The 27,071-nt window shown below is 36.2% G+C and overlaps 2 protein-coding genes across 2 annotated transcripts in view; one reads left to right on the top strand and one right to left on the bottom strand.

Annotated features, from left to right (window-relative positions):
* Window positions 1–27,071, bottom strand: part of LOC139851669 (2,3-bisphosphoglycerate-independent phosphoglycerate mutase 1-like) — a 264,006-nt gene that overhangs the window by 11,968 nt on the left and 224,967 nt on the right. The window lies entirely within an intron of this gene.
* On the top strand, window positions 8,217–13,221 carry LOC139856097 (BTB/POZ domain-containing protein At1g30440-like). Its single transcript, XM_071845331.1, has 4 exons — window positions 8,217–9,018; window positions 9,994–10,063; window positions 10,579–11,784; window positions 12,366–13,221. The coding sequence occupies exons 1-4, from the start codon at window positions 8,960–8,962 to the stop codon at window positions 12,951–12,953; spliced, it is 1,923 nt and encodes a 640-aa protein (XP_071701432.1). The 5' UTR covers window positions 8,217–8,959; the 3' UTR covers window positions 12,954–13,221.

The raw sequence follows: 27,071 nt of genomic DNA, 5'->3' as shown, positions 1-27,071 counted from the left end.
AATTAGAACTTCTGATAGTTCTCAGTCATCCTTAAAGATTTATAAGCTTAGTTTATATTGTAGTACGTTAATTTCCCATTTATGATTTAAACCTACCCTTACTTAAATCTGCCCAATAGATCCCTTAGTTAGCCACCATGTACTAGACTTATAGTGGTTCCATAGCTTCTAACCTTGACCATGCTCAAGTGGTCCTATGGTACATCAGCATGAGTCTTATACTCTTGACCAATGTCTTGATCTGATCCTATGGTAATTTCCCATGTACATTATAGTATTTCCGATGGGTTCAAACCTTGACCAATGTATAAACACAGATAATTAATTACCCTTTTAATGTCAACTTTATAAAAGGTTTTAATCTCGTTTATTGGTGGAAGGACGATAATAACGAGGTTTAATATCATAGACAGAAAGTGAGTACGAAACGATAATCAACCCTAACTAACATTATTAAATCATGGCAAACAATCAAGCAATTACTCACACATCATGGCAACAAGCATTTCTAATATTAATAAATCACAAACATCGAACAAGAATATTATAATCAATTAATAAAAGAAAGGTTAGATATTACCGAATAATGTCGGCAGAATAACACTTGTAAAGAGAGAACTAATCTCCTATAGATCACTAGAGAGTGACTATAGAGAGATATTTAGAGAGAGAAGTGAAGAATGGTGTGTTGAAATGAATGCAAAAAGCTCTTTAAATAGGCAAAAATTTTCTGGCAAACGGCTGGCAGGCCGTTTGGCAGGCCGTTTGCCAAGGCCGTTTACCAGGGTAAGCCATTTTTGGTGCCCGTTTGCTGGTAGGCTGTTTTCCCTTATGGCAGGATGTTTGGCAAGCCGTTTGTTGGATCGTAACTTGTCTTTAACCGTTTTCGCTCTAGAATCTCTGTTTTAGCTCCGTTTTTGACGATTCTTGCGCCCACGCGTTCGTAATTAAATATACTACAATAGGAGATTAAGTAAATAAACTTTTCCAAAACTTATAAAATAAGTTATTTAAACGCGAGTTAATCGTCTTAGCCGGTTTTGCTCGTTTTTCCTCGTTTTTCATCCGTTTTTAGTGATTCTTGAAACATAGCCTTTGTAATGACTAAATCTACCAAATTAACCAACAATGATTATTTTGGCAAAAAAATTTGGGACTTTATGGTTTTAGGGCTCAATATCGGGGGTAAAAACGTGACTTTTTGGCCGATATCAGAGTGGCCCATACAAAGTTGTACATGCTTTTCCACACAGAGCTATGGAATTGGAAGGACCTACTGGAAACTTCAAAGTCAACAACCACCGGTTAAAATCTTATCTAGAAGACCACGATAAGGAGGAGCACCTCTTCTCCTTTGATCCATTCTGAAGATCTGGCAAAGAAAAGTCGAGCTGTAACAACTTGATAAACAAAGCGCTCATGGAAGGCACCCCTTGCTTATCCTTTTATTATTATTTATTTTTATTTTGATTATTTTCAGTCTTAAGATATTATCTCTGTGTATTAACAACTAAGCGCCGTACTTGCGCTTAGTACTTACAAGTTTGTTGAATGTGTTCAGAAAAAAATGCCAAGTTCAGGAGCTTCAGTTTACATCCCAGTTCGCAGGAGGAGGACTCCTAGAGTTTACTCATCCGGAAGCAGTGCTGATCATAACAGACCATCAACAGGGCAATTAGGCCCAAGTCGATTGATATTGGAGAGCGTTGAGGAGGATATTGGCATAGCACCGCCAGCTCCTCCCGTTCGACGATCTAGATGTTTAGCCAGGAGACCAGCCGAGCACACACACCTACCAGAGACACATGAGCCACAGACAGTGATATACTATGGAGCCACTTTAAGTGACCCTGATGTTGCATGGGCACTACTAAGAGACCAGCAGAGGCTCTACCGAGCTCTTAGAGCATACCTTCAGCGCGAGGGGATGCCGCGCAGTACTCTGGGCCAGTCTTCATTTAGGCTAGCACGCCGTGTTCAGCCGACACGACAAGCTACGCCCAGGCGTTCCACACCGGCCTCAATTCACTCAGTTGCCTCAGCTGCCATACCTGCACACGCTACTCCTATTCCCATCACGCCGCCTGCTCCAGTCGTCGAGCCAGTTTCAGTCACTGAGCTACCTGAGGGTTGTCACTTAGTCACTATTCCCATTTCAGTTGAGCCACCAACGGCCCAGGCATTTGAGATCACTAGGAGTATACCTGACAAGGAGCCTTTCCCGAGCCTATCCCACCTGGAGTTGCCGTCAGACCTATGTCTGGATTCACTACTAGGCCCTGAGTTGGATATAGGGCAACCTCTTGAGTATTTACCAAGACTAGAGGATGAAGATGATATCTTCAGATACTTCGCAGTGCCGACTTAGCACATTGACTAGGATAGTATCCCATAGACTACTTTATTTTACTTTTAGTTTTATCGTTTTGAAGCATTGTACTAAAAAAAGTTATATATAGTGGAAATGCTGCCTTTCTCTTTTTGTTCTTCATGCAGAAATATTATCAAAAGAGACTGGTCCCTAGGAGATTGACCGTAGGAAGGCCCAGCACTAAGAAAGTAACACGACCATAGGGAAGTAATCCTTCCTCAAACCTATTTCGATTATAACGCACTAAAATCTCTAAGTGTGGGGTAACCCCCGCAACTAACTTAGAATTTTAGAAGTCAATGTCCTTAATTTATAAAGTATTAAAATATTCTTTCTAGAGAACATTAGGGACAATGTTCTTCTAAGTTTGGGGTAATGGGTAAAGGTTTTAAAGGTCGAGTAACCATAAAATCCCAAGTTTTGAAAAATTCTTTTGTCCAAAAAGTAATTAAGCAATGGATATTGGGTAATTTTGAAAAATTCTTACCTTGTTTTTGCCCAAAAGATCTAATAAAATTGCTAGAAATCGGTTTTCGGAACATTTATTAGAACGGAACGATTAAGCTGAAACTTATGTTTTGTGTCAAAAGATTTCTTTTAAGAAAATATGTAAAAGGCTACGCATGATCAAGCACGACTCCTACTCCCCAAAAGGTAAGGAAACTTGGACCCAAAGTATCTGTATGACCCATCAAATCTACAGTACTTTGTTATTTCATTTGATGAGCGTGCCGGTGTACGGTTCAAGTTAGAACTTGGTTCAGACATACGTTTCAAGAACAATGGTTAGTGAGCGCCATACGTGGTGCAGGTGCGATACTCCTTCCGAAATCATTCTGAATAGAGAAGACAAAAAGCCATCCGTTTTCGTTTCCACTCCACGCAATTTAAACCGGCCAACTCACATAAAGAGTTGATGAATCAGAAATGTTCACCCCAAATTCACTCCCAAAATACACCATTCACATTCACCCCCTATCCATTCATCAAAAGATCCAGAGATTTATAAAGAGATAGATCGATCAAATTCGCTTCAAAAGCACTTGTTGAAAGATTCCGAACCCCTGATTGTTTTTGATAGGTCACAGACCTATTTTCAGTGAATTATCACTTCCTCTCTAGTAACTAGGAACGAAAGACAAAATTTATGAAGAAAGGGTATGCCGAAAAAAAAATTGAAAGAGCAAAGTCTCTAGAGAAAGTCTCTATAAAAAATGCAAAAGAACACCCGAGAAGTTGCCCTAAAGAAGGATGCCGGAAGAGCAAAAGAAAATTCTAGATAAAGTCTTAGCAAAATCCGCCTCTTCCGAAGAAAACTTTTACGGAATTCCATGCCGTTCTCTATCCAAAAATGGATCATCTGAAGAAACAAAGTCTATCAATTCTCTCAAAATTCAAAAGATCTTGATACCTTTCACTGATCCATAAATTCCCGACCAAATCCCTATAACCCGCCTTCCTCTTGAAAGAATGCTTAAAAAAAAGATCAGTGTCGTCCTTACTTAATCGGTGGAGATATTGATGCTTTACCAAGCCTATGATGAGAACTGTTACACGACTGGCTTCTGAGTGACAATATAATTAGAATATGACACCCTAAACACTTGAGTGATATGAGTGATCCGCTTGTGAGGAGCCTGATCATGTATACTCTACATCTGAGAGTTGGAAAGTACGCCTTTTTCACTATGGACGCAATTGAAATCTAGCGACCAAACCATCGAAGCTCGAAACTTTTTCTAATACTTTCAAAAGATGTGCCGACTTCTGATGAAGGCATAATAAAAAGATCTATGGGTGGGGCAAGGGAGAGTCTATTAGAAAGATCCTTATATTCCCGCTTTTTGCTTGAGGACAAGCAAAGCCAAGTGTGGGGTATTTGATATCGGGCAAAAAGTCACATTTTTATCCCCAATATTAAGCCCTAGAACAATAAAGATTTAAACTTTGTCAGAAAAATTATCATTTTTTCAGTTGATTTTGTAGATTAAGTAATTACGAAGGCGATGCAAAAAGAATCAAGTAAAACGGAGCTAAAACGAAGATTCTAGAGAGAAAACGGTGAAAGACAAGAAATCAAGTTACGATCCAGTGAAATCAGGCTGACCAGGCCAGTAAACGGCCTGCCATACGGCTTGCCAAATGGCCTGCGAGTATGGCAAACAGCCTGCTAAAAGGTCAGAGCAAACGGGCTCGATAAACAGCTAGCCTTAGCAAACGGCCTCCAAAAACGGCCTGCCAAACGGCCTGCCAGCCGTTTGCAGGCAAAAATCAAGTTTATTTAAAGGGCTCTCTCCATCCATTCCAACACACACTCAATTTGTGAGTTCATTTCATATGTTCAAGCTTTTAATTAGTCTTTAGTAGTAGTTAGCTTAGCTTTTATTTTTCGGAGGATATCCCGACGGGCAGATTTCTTCGGCTTTTTCAGGTTTTTATCCGAAACGCTTGTCTTTTGTATTAAACATGTGTTCTTACTTTTTATGTTTAATAATGCGTTCCGATATTACCATGATAGCTTAATTAATCCGTATGTTGCCATGATAGAAGTTTGGGTTAGCGTAATTATGTTAATTTAGTACGATTACTATTATAATACTGAACTAGGAAGTCTAATAGATTTGTATGCTAGCATCCTAAGGATTGACCAACCTAGGTTGTGATCAGGACTTGTCCACCTATATGAAATTAGCTACTTCATAGGATTAAGACCCCTGGTTATACTGTATCTGAAGATTCTATGAACTCGGTAAGGCCGGAGTTCCCGAAAGGTATTTAATGCGCTTTTAGGACACGGAACTTAGGAATTGAGAAATGAATGACCTAGTATGCCTATTGACTATTCCGAAGAGACATCTTAGGAGCTGTTAAGATCTAGTTAGTGCCTTCACTGTGTGACCCAAGCCTATTGTATGTTCTTGTTTGATTGTTGCCTTAAGTCTTAGTCATATCAACTGTTTAGGTATCCATTAGGTTTCTATCTGCTTTACTATCAGTATGTTGACTGTGATGCTGTATAATGTTTGAATTGATATGATCTCATTAGTATGATGGAATGGTTGTTAGTTTTCATTTAAGGTTTTGCCAACTTAAATCGACGAATTTCTTTCGTTTGTGATCAGTGTTCAATCAACACGACACGTTGTTATTCAGTTACCTGAACTGATAACGAGGGTTAGGATTAGAGCTTAACTCACTAATAAACCTAGTGCTTTACTGAGGATAACCTCCGAGGTATTGTTACCTTTCAATTATACGACCAAGTGACATACTTCTTACTGCTCAAAGAGAACTCCGAGAGTTCAGAGATAAGTAGGTCTGTGTAATTGGCTCATCCAACCAAATCTACATCATTCCAAGCATAGTCTTAACATAAGCATAATTACCTTCCCCTAACCCAATACTAATATCTTGGTCAACATTTCCCTGATCTGCATACTCCGGATATCCTTCCACTTTATTTACTTTTCCGCACTTAGGATTATTAGCTAAAATCAACTACTATCTTTTATCCAGGTAATTTAACTAAAAGACAATTATTCACTTGATCTTCAATTCGTTAATCAGCAAAAAAATGCGACACTAGGTTAACTTACACCTTCTACACCTTAGAAAGTAAAAGTAAATTTAGGCCCCGCAAAATATAAATAAACGAAGACACTGTGTGCTACCAAATCGGACATCCTGCGACCTAACGACACCGCACAAATAAAACCGTCCGTTAGTAGCATATCAGGCTCCTTGGTTCACACCTTATTTTATAGTGCTACCGGTTCAGTGGTTCACACTTTAACGACTCGTGCTATAGTGCTACCGGCTCCGTGGTTCACACTACAATACACGTACCATGATGCTACCGGCTTCGTTGTTCACATCATAGTACATTTGCACATACTATGGCACTACCTGCTCCGTGGTTCATACCATAGCATACAAATAAAAACACTATATACATACATGCATAATTATTCCACTCACCTTACGCCCTTCGGTGAATGATAAACCAAGCTCGCAACCTTCAATGTAACGCACCTATTACATTATGCATATAATAAATCACACATTCAAGTTGGTCAACCAACTCACTCACCACCCTAGTGTCATTTGACTCATGGTGCAAATGTGACCCATTTGCACCCTTAACTCCAATATTAGGTCAACTCCGCCCAAAACCCTAACACTAGCCAATTTCGGTCTTAATATACCTTTTAACGCAATGCCATCGCATTTTCACCCCCATTAAACAACTTAGGTCATCAAAGACTCCTTTGACCCATTTCAAGGTTAACACACCCATTTGGGTCACCACCATACCCAAATAACACCCACTTACTCAATATCTAGGTGTGCTAGTAATTAACTACCCAATTAAGACTCTTAAACACATTTATCATTTCAAAATCCTAGGTTAGTCATCTTTGAGTCCTCATGACCCAATCTTACCCAAAAAACCCCAAATCACAAGCAAATGGGTTTTAAGTTCATCACTAACCCAAACCCTAACCCTTAAACAATTAAAGTAAGGAAATCAAAGTTAAGACTTACCACCACAATCAAAACGTAGCTAGGAAGTAGATGAACAACTTTACAACTCGAGCTTAAACCCGAAACTAGCTTCTTCCTCTTTGGATTGAGCTTTCCCACACTAAAACTTCCTCCCTCTCCCTCTCTCTCTCTCTCTCTCTCTCTAGAATTGAAGTGGAAAGAGTAATGGTAGATGAAAATGGAGTTAATTCACCCACCAAACTGATCTTGGGGCCTTAAAGTCATCTCATGTGTGAAATTACCAAAAACCCCTTCAAAATATCTAAAACAAAACAGCTGGCCCGCCAGTTCATCTGGACGGCGTCCAGAGTACTGGACGGCGTCCAGTCCTTCACAATTGGACGGCGTCCCACTTAACTGGAAAACATGATCTTACATAGATATGGTGGCGGTCGAGCTAGAAATAGTTCCCTAAGCTTGACTTCTACTTGACCGAGGTTGAAGAGCATTATATTTGATGTCACCGCTCCGTTAGCAAGTGTGGATAACTTTGTAACACCATTGTTAGGCATTTTGCCTAACGAAGCGATCATTATCATGTTGAAGGTGGGGTACACTATCAAACCTATCAAACTGTATAATCAAAATCAAACATCAAACACTATATATTAAAATATAACACATTTTACTACAATTGAAGTATGTGATTATAATTATTTTAAACACTTGATCAATTTTGAAAACAGAAATCTAAAGCTCGACAAATCCGTTGAATAATATCGGCTAAATTTTATTTTATTTATTATTATTTATTTTTATTATTTGTTTATAAGATTATAAGTTACTCCGTAGAAAGAATAGAAGAAAAGAAGAATATACGATCAGCTAAAAATAAAATACTAGCCGGATAGCTAATTTGTAGGCAAGCTACCGCACATGGCCTAGCTGGACAAACACTTGCTTTTAAAAGTTTTTGAACCCCCCTCTTCATCAAAATTAATTATAATTAATTAAATAAACTAATCAAAAATAACATCTGCCCCTTATTTAAAATTAACTTAACATATACGGAGTATTATATAATCACTATATATTATTCAATTATAATTTTATACTTTATATTATAAACTAGATGGAGGTTCGATGGCCCACTCCGTTGGGCTAAATAATATTAGGGCCAAAGAAATAAAATTTGGGTCTAAAGATCAAAATTTTCGGGAAAAAATAATAATAATAAAAAGAAGGAAATAAGCAGTTTCTATTCCTAGTAGTTGGCTAATATACTTAAAATATTACTACTATATATATATAAATTTTAATTTTAATTATTACACACACCATCTTGCACATTAAATTAAGTTCGTTTATTAATTCAAGAATTCCATTCCAGAAAATAATTAAAGGAGCCCACTTTTTGTGGTTGTCAACAGGACGATTAAACAAGTGTCTTTGGGAAGTGAGATACTATTTGATTGTGTGTTTAATCAGCAAACACACATCACACCACCATGTGCCCACACCCCTCTTTGACCCCTTAATATTTGCTGGTATTTTTAGGGTTTATTTTTTTTGGAATCTTGTGGTGGGTTAGTTTAATGTCAGAGTAGCAATAATAGCTTCAAGTGGGTAGTTGTTAGTTCTTGTTTTTGTGAAGGGGTTGACCTAAAATTATTGTCTTTACTTGATTTTCTTAAGTGGGTTAGAGATCATTTATCTTAATATTCCTTTCTTAAAATGCGAATGATTTGTGCTTGAATTTGGGGTTAGGGTTTGTGAAATTTGATAGTGCTGATTTGTAAAAAACAAATTGGGTTCTTGGAGCTTGATTTGGGTTTTTATTGTAGTTCTCTTAGGTGGGTTAGCTTTTGTGAAATTGGTAGTACTAATTTGTTCAAAAAAGTTTGTTTCTTGGAACTTCATCTGGGGTTTCTTGTAGTTTTCTTAGGTGGGTTAGGGTTTGTGAAGCCGGGTTCTATCAATTTGATTAAAACTTAGGGTTCTTAGAATTTGATTTGGATTTTGTTGACTTTTATAAAGTCTATTGGTTAAACGGTGGGATTTATTAGGGTTTGAGTTTGTGACTTTGTTTTTGAAGTGGAAAAAATGGCTTGTATGAAGTTAGGTTCAAAAGCAGATGCATTCCAAAAACAAGGCCAAGCTTGGTATGTTCTTTAATCTCTGAAAAGTTAATATTTTTAATCTATTGAATGTATGTGTACAATTATGGATGTGTATATTATATGTGTGTACATGTGTCTTGAAGGAGTATGGTGCTGCATACCCTGAAAAATAAAAATTAGTGTTTTTGTAGATGAAATTTGATAATTAGAATGTTGACTTTAGATGATTCACTATGTTGACATGATCCACTAATTTTAACTTCTTAGGTTCATTGTTTTCTTATAATCTGGTAACTTAAGAAGTTAAGATGGTTAGCGTCAGGTGTTTTTAATTTTCATAACTAGCCTTAAATATGTCTTACTGTACTGTAAAGGTTAGCATCATATGAAATTTGGTGGACCCAAAATAATGTTGAATATTAAGAGCAATGTGTTTGACCTCAAAGGTCAACCACGAACGGGTTGTTCCAGCAAAGGAAACTCGATTGCACTGAGAGTTTCTTCTCAAGTTACTGCTTTTTTTTTTTTTTTTTTTTTTTTTTTCCTTTAAGTTTCTAAGGGAACTCTGTTAATGCTGAAGTATATAAGTTGTTTGTTTCACCTGAAAAGTCAAAAGTACATATGTTGTCTCACTGAGAACTTGATCCAAGTTTTACGAATAATTGTTTTTCCTTTCGCTGCAATGGGGTTGTTAAGTACAGAAATCATAAAGTTAAGAACAATTTCTGTCTGTTTGAAGTTTAAAATAAATGCGCTTAACATTCATCCTTAACAGTCAAAGAATGGAGTTTTTATTGAAAGAAAACTTGATTGTGTGGGTAGTGTTAATGTGTAAAACCAATTTTAATCTGTAAAGATTGGTGCCAGATACTGCAATGTTAAGAAATTTGGAAAATTGAAGACTCGTGATTTGGGTTCTTTTATGACTTTTTTGTTGAGGCATTGTTTTATCAAATTATTCTTGTGTCTTTTCTGTTGTGCATTAATTTCAACATTGCAACTCAAATATTATTGCAGGTTTTGCACAACTGGTCTCCCGAGTGACATTGTTGTTGAAGTAAATGGCATGTCGTTCCATCTCCATAAGGTATATTCTACGACGCCATATGTTCTCCATTCACTGTATTTTGACTTTGATTGTTAAACGAACAATTGTGGGTTTGATCATTTAGAAGCAGCTTATAGTTTCTAATTGATGTGGCAACCTCAAAAGGCAGACCTACTTAGTGTAGAAAAAAACAACCGTAAAAAACAACAATGCAATTATGATTTTAGCGAAATAATGTTTCACATTGTATGTAAAAGGATGAAGACTATAGGAAAATACAAAACTTTCCCCTTTCTTTTAGGATATTGCTAAGGGCTGTCGTTAACACGCTTTAAACAGTTGTACATGCATGTAACCGCCACCACTAAAGTAATAAGTAACTGCTATGTACAACTGTGTAAATCGTGTTAACGACAGCCTTTCATTAGCAAAATTAATTAATTTTTTTTATCATAAATTTATAATCAGTTAAAGCTGCCCCTTCTTTTCGTTGGTTCATATCTTGTAAATATGTAATACTAATATTTAAGTTGTCAATTTTGTTGATATTTCAGTTCCCGTTGCTTTCAAGAAGTGGGGTGATGGAAAAATTGATAGCAGATGCTTTGGAAAAAGGAGATGGAATTTGTACCATACGCCTCGACGACATTCCTGGTGGGGCCAAGACTTTTGAGCTTGTCGCTAAATTCTGCTATGGGGTGAAACACGAAATTACCGCTTCCAATGTCGTACACTTACGATGTGCAGCTGAGTATCTTGAAATGACCGAAGATTATGGCGAGGATAACTTAATCTCACAAACAGAAATGTTCTTCAATCAAGTAGTCCTAAAAAATTGGAAAGATTCTTTAAAATCGCTCCAAACGTGTGCTGATGTTCTTCGTTATGCCGAGGAGCTTAACATTACTAAGCGTTGCATTGACTCGTTGGCTGTGAAGGCGAGCACCGACCCAAATTTATTTGGTTGGCCCGTGATTGACCATGGAGGGCCCATGCAGAGCCCCGGTGGAAGCTTGTTATGGAACGGGATAAGCACCGGGGCTCGGCCTAAAAACGTGAGTTCAGATTGGTGGTATGATGACTCATCGTCTTTGAGTTTACCTCTTTACAAAAGATTGATCTTGGCAATGGAAACTCGTGGTATCAAACAAGAAGTCATCGCGGGGTCCATCGAGTGCTACGCAAAGAATTACCTACCGGGGTTAACTCGCCGGAAAAGCAGTACAGCGGGACCCGTCGAGCCCTTGTCGGAAGAAGATCAAAAGAATTTACTCGAAGAAATTGACCATTTACTTCCGATGCAAAAAGGGCTAGTCTCGACAAGGTTCTTATTCGGGCTTCTACGAACGGCATTGATTCTCCGGGCGAATCCATCTTGCATATCAAATTTGGAAAAAAGAATCGGGATGCAGCTTGATCAGGCAACTCTTGAAGATTTATTAATGCCTAATTTTTCTTATTCAATGGAGACTTTGTATAACATTGAGTGTGTGCAACGGATGCTTGAGCATTTTATGGCTGTTGATCAAGCAACTGGCGGTGCGTCTCCTGGTTCTATTGAGGAAGAAGAACAGTTGTTGGGTTCACCATCTTTGACACCGATCACCATGGTGGCTAAGCTCATTGACGGATACTTAGCTGAGGTAGCACCCGATGTTAATCTGAAGCTCCCAAAGTTTCAGGCTCTTGCTGCAGCGGTTCCTGAGTATGCTAGACCTTTGGATGATGGCTTGTATCGTGCAATCGATATTTACTTGAAGGTAAGAAACTTTATCAAGAGATAGCAAAATGGGCGGTTAGCTTAAGTAATATTTTCGGTACATGCTGAAATGTGTCAGTTTGGGTTTGACACAGAACACACTGTGTTATTTTTTTCTCTCTCTTTTCAAATATTAGTATCATATGTTATTGCAGATTGTTTTGAAATAAAATGCTCAGGAGGTTTGATGACTTCCAAGTCATTTTCTCTAATTTAATTTCTTCGTTTTACCTAGTTGAAGAATTAGGGATAAAACCATACCCGATAAACAGGTCAAGTTGTGTCGTTTTGGGTAACGGGTCAAAACGGTTTTGGATTGAAATGGGTCATGGGTCAAACGGCTCCGATTTTAAACGGGTCCATTTGGGTGAGGTTGGGTAATGGGTTAGATTTTTAAGACGGGTTGTGTTAAAAACTGAAACGAGAAACGCGATTTTATAAACGGGTCAAATGGTCGGATCTTTTCAGTTTAGCGTTTCAGATTTCAGTTTCCTGGTTTTTTTTTCAGTTTAGCGTTTCATTTTATCATAAAACATAGCTTGAATCCACCAGATCTAATTTATGTTAATTTTACGAATGCAGTCCCATCCGTGGCTAACAGATTCCGAAAGAGAGAACCTATGCAGACTCATGGATTGCCAAAAACTATCATTAGAAGCCTGCACACACGCAGCGCAAAACGAGAGACTACCATTAAGAATCATAGTCCAAGTTCTTTTCTTCGAGCAGTTACAGCTCAGGACTTCGATTGCCGGTTGTTTCTTGGTATCTGACAATCTCGGGGACGGGTCAAGAAATTTAAGAAGCGGGTTAAGTGGGTCCCAGGAAGGCGGTGGATGGAATACTGCCGTAAGAGAGAACCAAGTTCTTAAAGTGGGTATGGATAGCATGAGGATGAGGGTGTCTGAGCTTGAAAAAGAGTGTTCAAACATGAAACAAGAGATTGAAAAATTGGGTCGGGGTAAGGGCGGCAACAGTGGAGGCGGCGGCGGCAGTAACGGTGGTGGTGGTGGTAGCACGTGGGCGAAGAAGTTTGGGTTTAATTTCAAGTCGCAAATGTGTAGCGCACAAGAAGGAAGTGTTAGCAAGCAAAACAATGGAAATGGGAAAGTTGAAAATGGTAAAGAGAAGGTACACAAGCATAAGAAAGATTTGTCCTGGGAAGGGTAAATTCGGAAATAAGTATTTTCGTCGTAAATTGATATTTGTTTGGCAAGTGTACCCTAGACAAAAACATACTTTTGGTTATAAACATCATTTTTCGTCCCTGTGACTTGAACATGTTGACGAATGGTGATCGAAATGGTACATGTTGGGTCTGATAAGTAATTTCAACACTGAGTGATCTAAATTATGTTACTGTTGGTATAATTGCTAGGCAAATACATTGTTTTAGTTGGTACCCCTCTGTATGTTTATTATTAGCTCGTGTTTGTTACTATATGGAGTTTTAACTTCAAAAATGCTGTGGGGTCTAGTAAAATTGTATGAAGACTAATTTAGAGGGAAAATGTGTATTTATATTTGTTTTGGTTTAATTCAATTTTTCTTTAACTTAGGCTATGTTCACTTTTTCACCTTTTTTATTTGAGTTAATAGAAAGCTTTCAATTTATTGGCGACTTTACTGTTAGAGCCTAAATTGAAATCTAGACAAGATTTAAAATCCATTAAATTTGATTTTACCAGTTTTATGGCGTCTGATTTTTTTTTATTTTTTTATTTTGTTTTTATTTAGAAAAAAAATTCTACTTATTGGCCCGAGGTCTTTTTCGAAGCAATATTTCTATCCGTCAAATAGAAAGAGGGAGGACCTTCTTTACTCTACTTTTACTCTACTTTTGGGAGTGTTTTACTCCGAGGGGGAAAATGACTTCTCTTTATTTTAAGATAGAAGAAAAATTGTCTACATCTCACCTCCTCATGCTACACACGTGTGAGATTGGATTTTGTTTTTCTGTTCATTTCTATTTTTGAAAGTGGGTATGAATGGGTTTTGAACTTTTGATGCTAGGCATTCAGTTTAGCGTTAGGGCTTAAAAAACTTAATGAAAACTAATTTCTAACACTACAAAAGGAATATTGTAGCTTATCTATACGCACGAGGGGTATGAACATTTTATGAAAATAACCATTTTTTGTCATGAAGATATCGAATAGCAAACGAATGTAAAATAATGGTACGCTATCAGCGATTGTATTATAATTCAAGGTGATCAACAAAAATTTAACCATGCAGAACATTCAACATAGAGAAAACTGTAGATCGAAAAGATGATACTATATGTCTGTATTCATAATTGTTTTATTACACGTATACGTTAAAATTTTACATTAATTACTTTTGTTGTCCAAACCCAAATAAGCAACGCACAATCAAAAGTTAAAACGTGAACCACAAAAAAGCAAGAACTGCGAGAACTATTGATTTACAAAGATTTTCACATGTGAGTAGATTGAATCACTCATAAATGTTGATGTAGAGTAAGAATTAACATAAAATAGTTTGAAAAAACTTATATTTTGCCTATATAATTAAATATATTGTTTTCCATTCACATATGCATATTTATTTATGCATTGCAACATATGAATATTTTATATAATAACAATTTAACATGTAATTTGTGGTAATGAACATATGTTTGTTAATGATATGAACATTAATCAACATTTACATGTAATTTGTTGCATTTAAATGTATAAAAACTATGAAATTAAAAAGTTCTCGCAGTTCTTGTCCTTTTTGTGGTTCTCGTTTAAACTTGTGCCCCCCCCCCCCCCTCTCTCTCAATATATATATATATATATATATATATATATATATATATATATATATATATATATATATATATATATATATATATATATATATATATGGTAAACTACCATTTTATATAAATTTTATATATATATATATATATATATATATATATATATATATATATATATATATATATATATATATATATATATATATATATATATATATATATATATATATATATATACTAGGTTTTAAACTCTTGTATTGTCGGTTGTTGAATAAAGAAAAAAAAAATACTCCATCTGTCTCTTTAGAAGTGTGCATTTTGACTTTAGAGTGTTTGTTTTTGAACTTTAAATTTAATTTTTTTTTCGTGTTATATAATATTTGATGATAATCATATGAATGGATTGAGTTTTAAATGTGTTATTAATGATATAACTTTAACCAAGTGACGTGTGTAAAAGTGTGTTTGTGCTTACTTTGTTTCAACATTTAAATTTATATTATCTAATTTAATTATCACTTTTGACATCCTAACGAGCAATAAAACCCGATCAAGGTAGTATTGTAATTAGTAAGTTAGGTATCGTACTAAGAGACTACGAAAGCGGATAAGAGTTGTATTTTTAATTAATCTATTTCTTATGAAAGAAAAATAGAATACTATACATTATATTTAAATTTTTTTATTATTGTTATCAATTAGAAAAGAAATAATAAGATGTAAGTTTATAGATAGAGATTTTTATAAGGCTATTTCATGAAAGATAGAATTTTGATTACAATTAATTTATATATAATTAAAGAAGTTGTTTATTCAGACTTTAGAGTCATTAGAGATTAATTTAATTGTTTAGGTTCACAACTTTTATTGATAATTAATAAAGTAAAAATTATAGACCGATTGTTATTCCTATTAAGAAAAATAAAACTAGTTATCACGTAACAATCAATCATTAGGACTTAATCTGGTTTAATTGTAATGAGTTAAACATATCAACTAAGTGAGCATACAAAGCTAACATCATAATTTCATGGAATTCATATAATTGCATAGTAAATATTATCTAAGTTTTGTGATGACAACTCAGACAATATTCAATCAGGCTGATAAATAGATAAGCTAATAAAACCTAATCAGATTAAATTTAATGATGTGCAAATATTCAACCTAACCAGATTCTCATGCAATTGAAATATGAACTCACAAAAACTAGGATTCTTTTGATTGAGCCTAATAAATCAGTTATCACTATATAAGTGTATTCATTAATCATTCAAGAATTTCTACTAATAATCTTGACTCAAATTTCATGCAAAAGTTAATTTAATCACCTATTTGATATGGCTAATCTTTTAAGTGAATAAATCAAATAAACAAATTATTTAGAATTAATGATGTGTTAACCCTAAACATTCTATTCACCTTTTACATTAAGCATTCCATAAAAATCAGCAATTACAGCTGCGATAAACAAGTTACGAATTACAGAAACCTAATTACACAGATCTGGGAAAACCAGAAACTGTGAATTTTGCCACCATAGCCGGCGGCTCTATGGAGCATAGCCGGCGGCTGTAACTCCATAGCCGGCGGCTATCATTCATTAAATCTCAAAACTTCTATTTTTCGTCCAAATAACCACTATGAACGTTTAGTTTATAGTTAGAGACAAATTTAAATACGAATAAGTAAAAGCAAACATAATTAAAAGGATACAATAAACTTAAATAGAAATCATACCTTAAAACAAGAACAAAATTAAAACTTCAATTGAATCTTTAATCCAAAAGCAAATTACATTTGAAATTTAAACTCTAACTATGAGAAAATTCGTAACTAACCCTAGAAACTGAATTGGAAAATTGTACATTGAAAACTGGAAAATTGGACCTCTATTTATAATTTTGGAAAACCGACATCACAGTCGGCGGCTATAAATGGGACAGCCGTCAACTGACGAATTATATTCCAAACCAGATATTTTCTAGATCATCAAGTTTCTTGAGGCACAAGTAATTCCAAATTTAGCATCACAGTTGTCGGATTTACTGATCATAGCCGGCAGCTTTCACCTTATTGCATCTAACTTAAATTATGTTTCCTTATTTAAAATAACTTTGGCTTCAAGCCTACGAAAATAATCGCCACAACCGCCGGCTTTAGCAAATATAGTCGGCGGCTTTAATTTCTTGGCCTTCCAGTCTTTCTCGTTTTTGGCTGATTTTGAAACATTTTAAAATTTTCATTTTATAGCCGTCGGCTTTGCCTCGTTACAACTGGCGGATGTGACCTTTTTTCTGCATTTTTCTATTTTTATCCTGCTTTATCACAATTACTAAAACATAACATTAAAAATACCCTTTTTTACAGAAATTAATGACATTCAGATAAGAAAGTATTTAAAATGATAATTAAATACCAAGATAACGCCTTAAAATGATTATAAATTATGTATAATTTAGGCGTTATCAAATTCCTCACACTTAAACTTTATTTCCCCTCAAGTAAACTAAAAATTATCTTTATGAAGAATTTTAAATAAATCAAGAGATAATGGTCAGGTCAATCCAAATATTTTTTAAACCTAATGGTAAGTCAAGTTCAACAAGAACTTCTATCCTTCTTAAGAGAATGAAAATCTATCAACTCATTCTTAGGCAAAGAGTTTATTCAGACTTGTATAATTTTTAAAGAAAAATTTAATTCCTAGTATAAGTGTTCAATAAAACATTCAAAGAAAAGATTAACATTAAAATTAAAAGTTAAAAGTTAAGTCAAGCTCAAAATATACATTGGTTAGAAATGATTACATATGTCAACTTAATCAAACTTCATAAGGTTTAAAATTCTTAACATTGCCCTCATTCATAAATAGATAAATAAAATTTAAATCAGAATATTATCATAACTAGAATTATACATATGTTTGTTTTTTTTTTCCACCTTAACTTCTTAACTAGTCAAACTCATACCATTGTTTGCATTAATATTAAGTGCATAAGATTAAGTTAAGATTTACCAATGAACCTCCTAAGTATAGTCAAAAAATACCCTACATCACAAACCAGATGAGTATATCTTACTAATAATATATTAATGATAATGACTATTATGTCTTCAGTGGATTCATGCTTTTTATGCCCTATGGTAGGGGCTATAAGTCCACAATCGCTTCACATATTTGGCATATTATTTATATGATCACCTCACTCTAAGACAGTAACTTCCTTCATTTAAGTAACCAACTTTCTACCAAAGGATCCCACACCGAAAAAAGATTTTAGGTGGCTAGGTGATCTAGCACCCAAAGGATCTGATTTCCCAAATCCCAGAGACTACAACTTTAAGTTTAGCTTTCAACCATTTTTTTTTCTTTTTTTTCACTCTCGTTTTCTAATAATAGCACTAAAAATAGCAAACCTAATGGTAGTGGTAGTGGTGGCTTGTGACATAAAAGCAACTCCTTTCGACATTTGCATAGGAAAGAGTAAAACTCTAAAAGTGTTGCACTAGTGACGATTATTATGATTATGCACTTAAATATTAATGACTAAATTGTGGAATCCATAAGGAAACCCACTGTGAGTCAAATTAATCAAAAAGCCACAAACACTATTATATAATAGCTAATTATATAGGAAATTCTAATTTAAACCAAATATTTCTAAGCATAAATGAGTTACATTGTTACCTAATGTTACTAAATCTAAACAAGATAAAGTAAGATTTGTAACACCCCGTTTTTCAGAACGATTTGTCTTGGACGGTATTTAAGTCCCTAGTTTTGTAGTGATCTTGTAGAATGATAAAGTGACCGCGTTTGACTTAAATTGTGCGAAAAATGAAGAAAACTGACCCAACTAAAGATCGCGGTCGCGACCTCAGTCATCGTGGTTGCGATGAAGAAGCAGGGAATTACCAGTACTATAACAGGGTGGATCGCGATTGCAATTAAGGCATCGTGGTCACGATACTATGCCCGACAACAACCCTTTTTAGCTTGTTTTGGGGAGTTTTAAAGGGGTGTTTTGGTCCTTTCACTTTGAGGTCAGGTTTTTTACCACAAAACTGATCCCAAGCTCATCTAGAGCTCATTTCTTATCCACAAACACTCTCAGCTACCTTTGAGAGAGAAAGAGAGTTTTAGAGTGAGAGAGCTCGATTCAAGGAAGAAGAAGTGGGAATCTCTTCAAGGTGCAGGAGTTAAGGTTGTTCATTTCGTTCCTAGATACATTTTGGTAGTGGTGGTAAGTTCTAACTTCAAATTTCATTTGTTGATTTGATATTCAAGTTAGGGTTTGAGCTTAAACTGATGAGAAACCCATTGATGCTCATGAAGTGAGTTGTTGTAGCTAGTAATTGGGTTTAAAACCTATTGTTAGTGGGTTTTGTGTTGGAAGACTACTTGACCATGTTAGGACTTGTGATTTGAGTATAATCACTAGGGTTAGTGATTATGATGATGTTGGAACCCAAATAGGTGTTTATGAAAGCTTGATTTTGAAATGGGTCAAAATTAGGGTTTGTGACTTGATTTTGGGGACGACAAGTGCTTAGCACTTGCGTTTTGGGTTAATTGGTGTTATAGGACCATTTTCACTAGTGTTAAGTGATTATTGGTTAGTTTGGGCATTGGTTGTGCTTGAAAGTGTAGTTAGGTCATAATTGCACTAAGTGTCAATTTGGGTTGGTGTGTAATCCACCCTAATTGTGTTGTTTGTTATGTGATAAATAGATAGGTACATTCCATTGACGGTTGCGATTTTGGAAATTAATCAAGGAAACAAGGTGAGTGTAAATATATCATATGCGTATATGTGTAGGATGGGTGCGGGTGGGGTAGAGTGATCCTTGTGCGTTCGGGTTCCCTTTACATGTGTGTGGGATGATGAACCCTCTGCGTTTCGAGTCTACTTGGCACGTTTGTGCGTTTTGGGTTACCACCCTTGGGGTAGTGAATATCGTGTGCTTTTGGATTCACACTGGCGTGAGTAAGCTAACCTCGTTGATGTTGTTGAGGTGATTTGGGAAGTGAATGATGTGTGGTTTCGGATTCGCAATGACGCGTGTGGTTTTGGACATTCCCATTATTGTTATTATGACTTAGGGTAGTGAATCTCGTGTGGTTTCGGATTCACTAGGGCGCGTGTGGTTTCGACCAACCCTATTGTCGTTAGGGTGAAGGTAGTAAATCGCGTGTGGTTTCGGATTCATTAGAGCGTGTATGGTTTTGGCCAACCTTCATAGGTTTGAGGTTAAGGGGTTAACCTTGGGATTTTGGGTATATATATATATATATATATATATATATATATATATATATATATATATATATATATATATATATATATATATATATATATATATATATATATATTGTTGTTTTGTAGCTAATCCTGCAGATTGGTATGGTAGTGTGTAGCGTATAGCTTGCTTTGTTATACATGGATACGATATGTGTTTATTACTTGTGTTGGTGATACATATTCATTTTATGTATATGTATGGATATAGTATGTTTACATTCACTAAGCTTATAGCTTACCCTGTCGTTGTTTATATTTTTATAGATTCGCAAGGAAGAGGATGCAAGGGTAAGTACGGGTACTAGTGGACTACCGCGTGATTCTTTAGAAGACTATGCTTTTGGATTTGACTTAAGATTGCATTCACAATCACCATGCTCGGGTCTTATGTTGGAATTTAAATGCTTTGGGTCGAAAGTGTTTTTGGTTGTTTTAAATGGGTCTTGGGTTGTTTTGCCCATTTTGAAACTTAGACTTATGTATTGAATAAATTAAAGTTGTTTGAACTTGTCAGGTATTGTTAGTGTTTTGAAAACATAAATTGTGGTGTCGTGTTATTAATATTAATGTTGTATAAAAGAAAAAAAAAATTCGGGTCGGATTAACGAAGGGTTGGGTCATTACAAGTGGTATCAGAGCATGATCTAAGAGATTTAGGAGACTTGAGATAGGTGCCTAGATTTAAACTTTTGTTTTTGCTTATTTGTTGCGGGACTTGTAGGAGTACGGGTCAGAACAGGGGAATGGTTAGTGCCTTAGTGTATAGGTGAACTAACTAGGATTGTGGATTGTATCATGATATTATTCGTGTGTGTACTTATATCGTGTTTGTGTTTATGATTATAATCGAGCAAGACAGTCGTTATACTAATGAGTTGAGGTGGCATGTGTGCGTAATAATGACTAGATGTGATGCCCCGTACAAAACCATCGTGTACGAATCATCAACAACAGGATCATTACAAGGTCAAACACTATATGTTATTTCAAAATATGTTTGCATTCATGGTAAAAGGTGACGCCATAACTAATGTCAAATGTTTTACATCAAAAGTATGCTCCTATGAATAGAAGCAAAGATAATAGTGCGTGACCCTTAGGTCGTTACAAATCATTGTTTCAAAAGTAATAATGTTTATGAATGCAAGATAAACGTTCATGCGGTGACATCTCTAAAGCAGCGGGTGTCTACAGCAAGACTAGTACAACAGCGGAAGCGGCTAACCTTAAGCACCTGAGAAAAACATGCTTAAAAACGTTATCACAAAGGTTGGTGAGCTATAGTTTAAGTATAACAGTATGTAAGGTAGGCCACGAGATTTCAGTGCTACAAAGAGCGTTTCAAAACAGTATGATAAAGTATATGTTTAACCGTGGGCACTTGGTAACTAATTTAACGTTTATAACCCTCTGAAAGTACACTTGGCGAGTGCGTATATTTACGAAGTATTAAACACCCATTAAATGCTAGCGCTACTAGCCTGAGTGGGGATGTCAAACCCTATGGATCCATATCTAAGATTCGCGTTCACCGGTTCAAAAACCAATGACTAAATGTTACCGAGCTAAAGGGAATGTTTATGCCGTTGTATAAACCACACATATATAAGTTTAAGTACTCGTGCCTAGTATGTAAAACGTAAAATGCGCATGTATTCTCAGTTTCCAAAATAGTTAAAGTAAAAAGGGAATGCTATAACTCACAGTGGTAAAGTAGTGGTAAAGTCGAGTCGGGAAGTAAGCAAGTACGTAGGTCCGGAAAGTCCTCAACCTAAGTCAAATATTATTAAGTCAGTAAATCGTCCCAATAGGTTTAAAAGTATGTAAATAAGGTCTTAAGGGTCATCATCATTCATCATCAAACAAAAGGTGCAAAGTAAGTTTCATTCTAGCAAAGAGTTTAAAACAAAGGCTGACTTCAGTCAGTCACCAAGGCCTCCACACCTACTGAAATAAGGTGAGACCCGTGGCCATGGCTCCGTATATGAGTCCTTTAGTTGCTGTAAAAATTCCAGAAGCAAACTCGTCTTCATTTGACCGTGGCGACGGTCTAAGTGTGAGTAGGTCAGAATTTTCAGCACAACGTTAAAAGGACATAGTGACACTCGGAGGGCCATAAATCCTAAACCGTAACTCAGATTAAGACGAGTCTTAAATGAAAAATTATCTACTCGAACAGAGCTAACTGAAAATAATATTTACAGTAGCCCAGGTATTCGGGTCTATTCCATAAAACAGCAAACAATAGGTTTCGGTGGGTTCTTGGTGCTCGATGCTTATCACGGTTCTCATCCTTGATGCATATAGCTTCAAGTGTACAACTCGTTGATGTGTTTGAATCATCTTAACCAAGGTTTGACCCTCATAACACTTTTGTAAGTCTAAGACATGTAGCACAACTCATTTAAGTGTTGCAAGTAGCTTGATGAACCAAAGTTACATCAAAATCTTAGATCCGACACATACATGAACTATAAAAGTAATATTGAACTACAAACTTGAAAGTAAACTAACTAATCAAGATCTTAAGTTGTAGAACATAGTTCTTAGTTAGATCTTGAATATCCAAGACCCAAAAGTCTATATCTAAAGTTATTAAGTTAAATCCTAAGTAATAACACTTAAATCTTTACTTTAATGAAACCATAAGCTATAAAACTTAGATTTTCATCTTGTAAAGTATATGTAAGCTTTCAAGCTTTTGTTTATGACAAAATAAGTAGACCATAAGCTATAGAACTTAGATCTTTCATAAGTATTTGAAGTTATAACTAGAAAGTTAAACTTCTATGTTCTTGAAGTTATAAGTTAACTTTAGTTCAAGAAAAATGAGATCAAAGTTAACTAGTAACACTTGACCATTATAACAGCACATCACGAATTTAAAACATGAACAAATGAAGAAATAAAGTAAATAATCAAGTAACTAGTTCATGGTTGTTCATACTTTAAAGATTCAAGCCAAAGTCTTGATCTTTAAGGACGTAAACTTTATGTTTACTAACATGAATTCAAGTAATGATTTTTACAACACATGAACTTTAATCTTTTAAAACTTTAAGTGTAGAACATAAAATAGAAAGTTTTGGTCTTGTATGTTCTTGTAAATACAAGATAGAATGAAGAACAAACTAAAGAGTTTGATTCTTAACAATATGTAAGTAATCAACAACAATAACAAGTAAGTAATCATTAAGCAAGAACAAGTGATCAAACAACAAATAAAGAATGATGATGAAGGGTGTTTAGGCCACAGTTTTGGACAAGAAAAAGGAAGAGGAAACTAGTTCATGTTACTTACAAGTTTGAGAGAATATGAGAGAAAAAGAAGTAAGTTTGATGTGTGTGTGTAAAGTGAAATGAAACAAGAGAGTACTAGTAGGCAAGTATCACAAAAAAAGATTTGAATCCCTCTACCACACCCCTAGGCCGACGGTTTGCAAGGAAAAGGAGGAAAGGAGAAAGTCCACAAGGTCCTTGCATGTATTTGACTAAAAAGATGGTTATTAGAGGTGCTTGCATGGGAAAGATGTGTAATGGTGTTGTAACTAGATTCCATAAGTATTAATCCATTTTAGTTCTAAAGTAATACTTACATGAGTGATGGGCTATTAAGTCCATTAACATTAATAAAAGCCCAAGTTCAAGTGATTAACAATTTAAATCCAACAAAGCCCAAGTAATTAACTAGTAACTTTAGTTAATTAAAAATGATTAATAAAAATCAATCATGAATGTAAATAATATCTGAAAATATTATTCGTGAAATGTACATGTGTCACAAAGACGTGTCGGGCAATTAATAGTCAAACGCGGTAACAAGTAAATGTATATTAACAATACATTCATTAAAACACAAGTATTAATAATAAATATTAATAAGCAAACGTTAGAAAATCCAGGGTCGTTACATTACCCACCTGTTAAAGAAAATTTCATCCCGAAATTTTAAGCTGAGGTAGATGGAGGAGTCGGGAAAAGGTGAGGATACTTCTGCATCATTTGATCCTCTCGCTCCCAGGTAAACTCAGGTCCTCGTTTGGCATTCCATCGTACTCGAACGATCGGAATCTTGTTGCGTTTCAAAGTTTTGACCTCACAGTCCATAATTTTAACAGGTTCTTCCACAAAGTGGAGTTTTTCGTCAATCGTAAGTTCCTCCAATGGTATGACAAGTTCCGGTGTAGCAAGACACTTCTTCAAGTTTGACACGTGGAAGGTAGGATGAATTGAGCTCAATTGAGTTGGGAGATCCAAACGGTAAGCAACGGGTCCAACACGCTCCAAGATTTTAAAAGGACCAATGTATCGCGGGTTTAACTTTTCGCGCTTTCCAAAACGTATCACACCTTTCCAAGGTGCAACCTTCAACATTACACGGTCACCAACGTTGAATTCAAAGTCTTTACATTTGAGGTCTGCATAACTCTTTTGACAATCGCGGGCAGTCTTAAGTCTCGCTTGAATCTGAGCAATCTTCTCCGTTGTTTCATGGACTACCTCGGGTTAGGTGATTTTCTTTTCGCCTACTTCGGACCAACAAATAGGTGATCGGTACTTGCGGCCATACAATGCTTCAAAAGGTGCAGCATTAATACTTGAGTGATAACTATTGTTGTAAGAAAATTCGGCGAGTGGCTAATGCCTTTCCCAGGCCTTTCCGAAATCAATAACACATGCACGCAACATGTCCTCCAAAGTCTAAATCGTTCGTTAACTTTGCCCGTCGGTCTGTGGGTGATATGCAGTACTCATGTCGAGACGAGTTCCCATGACTTCTTGTAGAGAGCGCCAAAATCTGGAAGCAAAACGGGGATTGCGATCTGAGATGATCGATAAAGGTACACCATGACGAGATACAACCTCTTTAATGTATAGTTGAGCGAGTCTATCCATCGTATCCGTTTCCTTCATGGCTAGGAAGTGTGCAGATTTGGCAAGACGGTCAACGATAACCCAGATGGTATCGTATCCGCCCACCATCTTTGCTAGCTTGGTGATGAAATCCATTGTTATCCTTTCCCACTTCCATTGCGGGATTTCCGGTTGTTGAAGTAACTCAGAGGGCCTCTGATGTTCGGCCTTAACTTTCGAACAAGTCAAACACTTACCAACATAAGTTGCAACGTCCTTTTTAAGATTCAGCCACCAATACTGTTCCTTACGGTCAGGGTACATTTTGCCCGCTCCGGGGTGAATAGAATATCTCAACTTATGAGCTTCATCAAGTATAAGGTTTCGTAGATCTCCATAACAAGGTACCCAAATTCTTCCGGCATAACATCGGAGTCCAGTCTCCCTAACCTCGAATCGAGAGACAAGTATGTTTAAATGTTCGTGAAATATATTCTCCTCCTTGAGAGACTCATCTTGGGCTGCTCGGATCTGGCTGTTGAGATTTGAATGGATGGTGATGTTCAGAGCCCTAACACGAAGAGGTGTCGTCCTCTCCTTTCGGCTTAAAGCGTCAGCTACAACATTGGCCTTAACAGGGTGATAACGGAGTTCACAATCGTAGTCGTTCAATGTCTCGATCCATCGACGCTGTCTCATGTTCAGTTGTTTTTGATCGAATATGTGATTGAGACTCTTATGATCGGTAAAAATAGTGCTCTTAGTTCCATACAGATAGTGTCTCCACAATTTTAATGCGAAGACAACGGCTCCAAGTTCGAGATTGTGAGTAGTGTAGTTCCATTCGTGAATCTTCAGTTGACGAGAATCATAGGCAATAACCTTTGATCTTTGCATTAGTACACATCCAAAACCACTTTTCGAAGCATCGCAATAAACGATGAAATCGTCACTGCCTTCAGGAAGTGATAAGATAGGTGCGGTGGTTAACTTCTTTTTCAAGGTTTGAAATGCAGATTCACGTTCGTTTCCCCATATGAATTTCTTCCCTTTGTGAGTCAGTACGGTTAATGGACGCGAAATCAGAGAGAAACCTTCAATAAATCTTCAGTAGTAACCGGCGAGACCTAAAAATTGGCGAATATGAGTCGGAGTAGTGGAGGTCTCCCACTTGTTGATAGCTTCAATCTTGGCGGGATCAACTTTGATACCCTGGTCGCTCACAACATGACCCAGAAATTGAACTTCCTTCAACCAAAATTCACACTTGGAGAATTTCGCATAAAGTTGCTTTTGTCTCAAGAGTTCAAGTACTAGTCGGAGATGTTGCTCATGTTCTTCTTCGCTCTTAGAGTAGATGAGGATATTATCTATGAAGACGATAATGAACTTATCCAGGTACGGCTTGCAGACACGATTCATGAGGTCCATGAACACGGCATGTGCATTGGTTAATTCGAATGGCATCACGAGAAACTCATAATGACCATAACGGGTTCTGAATGCAGTTTTCATCACGTCACTTTCCTTCACCCTCAACTGGTGATAACCGGATCGCAAATCGATTTTTGAGTAAACTCTCGATCCTTGTAGTTGATCAAAAAGATCGTCAATACGGGGAAGAGGATACCGATTCTTGATCGTCAATTTGTTGAGTTCACGGTAGTCGATACACATGCGGAAAGATCCATCCTTCTTCTTCACAAATAAAACAGGTGCACCCCAAGGCGAGAAACTGGGTTGGATAAATCCTCGATCTAACAGCTCTTGTAGTTGACTCTGTAATTCTTGCATCTCGAAAGGTGTGAGTCGATAAGGTGCGCGAGCTACAGGTGCAGCTCCTGGAACTAAATCAATCTGAAACTCTACTGCTCTCGGTGGCGGTAATCCAGGCAATTCTTCCTGAAAGACATCAGAAAACTCGTTCACAATTCGAATGTCGTTCACACTCTTCACCTCGATTTCTACCGTTTTCACATGTGCTAGGACAGCAAGACGTCCCTTCTTCATGATCTTTTGCGCTTTCACACAACTAATGAGGTTCAGCTTCGAGGTACATCTCTCTCCGTAAATAACCAGTGGCTCGCCCTCTCCGTGTGGTATACGAAGAGCTTTATCTCCACAGATAATGTCAGCCTTTATCTTGGTCAACCAGTCCATGCCGACAATAACATCAAAGCTTCCCAACTTAATGGGTATCAAGTCAATTTTGAAATCTACACCAGCTATGTTGATAATAGCTCCTCGACTAAAATGGTCAACTTTCTCAAGTTTTCCATTGGAGACCTCGACAAGCATACTCTCTTTTAAAGGGACTAACAACCAATTAATCTTATCACAAAAGTGTCTACATAC

The sequence above is a fragment of the Rutidosis leptorrhynchoides genome, chromosome 6 (genome assembly GCF_046630445.1).
Source record: "Rutidosis leptorrhynchoides isolate AG116_Rl617_1_P2 chromosome 6, CSIRO_AGI_Rlap_v1, whole genome shotgun sequence".
NCBI classification, from domain to species: Eukaryota; Viridiplantae; Streptophyta; class Magnoliopsida; order Asterales; family Asteraceae; genus Rutidosis; species Rutidosis leptorrhynchoides.
Note: the sequence above shows the minus strand (reverse complement) of the source record. Positions and strands in the feature narration are given on the sequence as shown.

Bases quoted from the DNA above. Each gene is read 5' to 3' on its own strand.
- LOC139856097 (XM_071845331.1), top strand. From the start codon at position 8,960: ATGGCTTGTATGAAGTTAGGTTCAAAAGCAGATGCATTCCAAAAACAA. The intron at 9,019-9,993 runs GTATGTTCTTTA...ATATTATTGCAG, and splicing joins CAAAAACAAGGCCAAGCTTG to GTTTTGCACAACTGGTCTCC. The intron at 11,785-12,365 runs GTAAGAAACTTT...TTACGAATGCAG, and splicing joins CAATCGATATTTACTTGAAG to TCCCATCCGTGGCTAACAGA.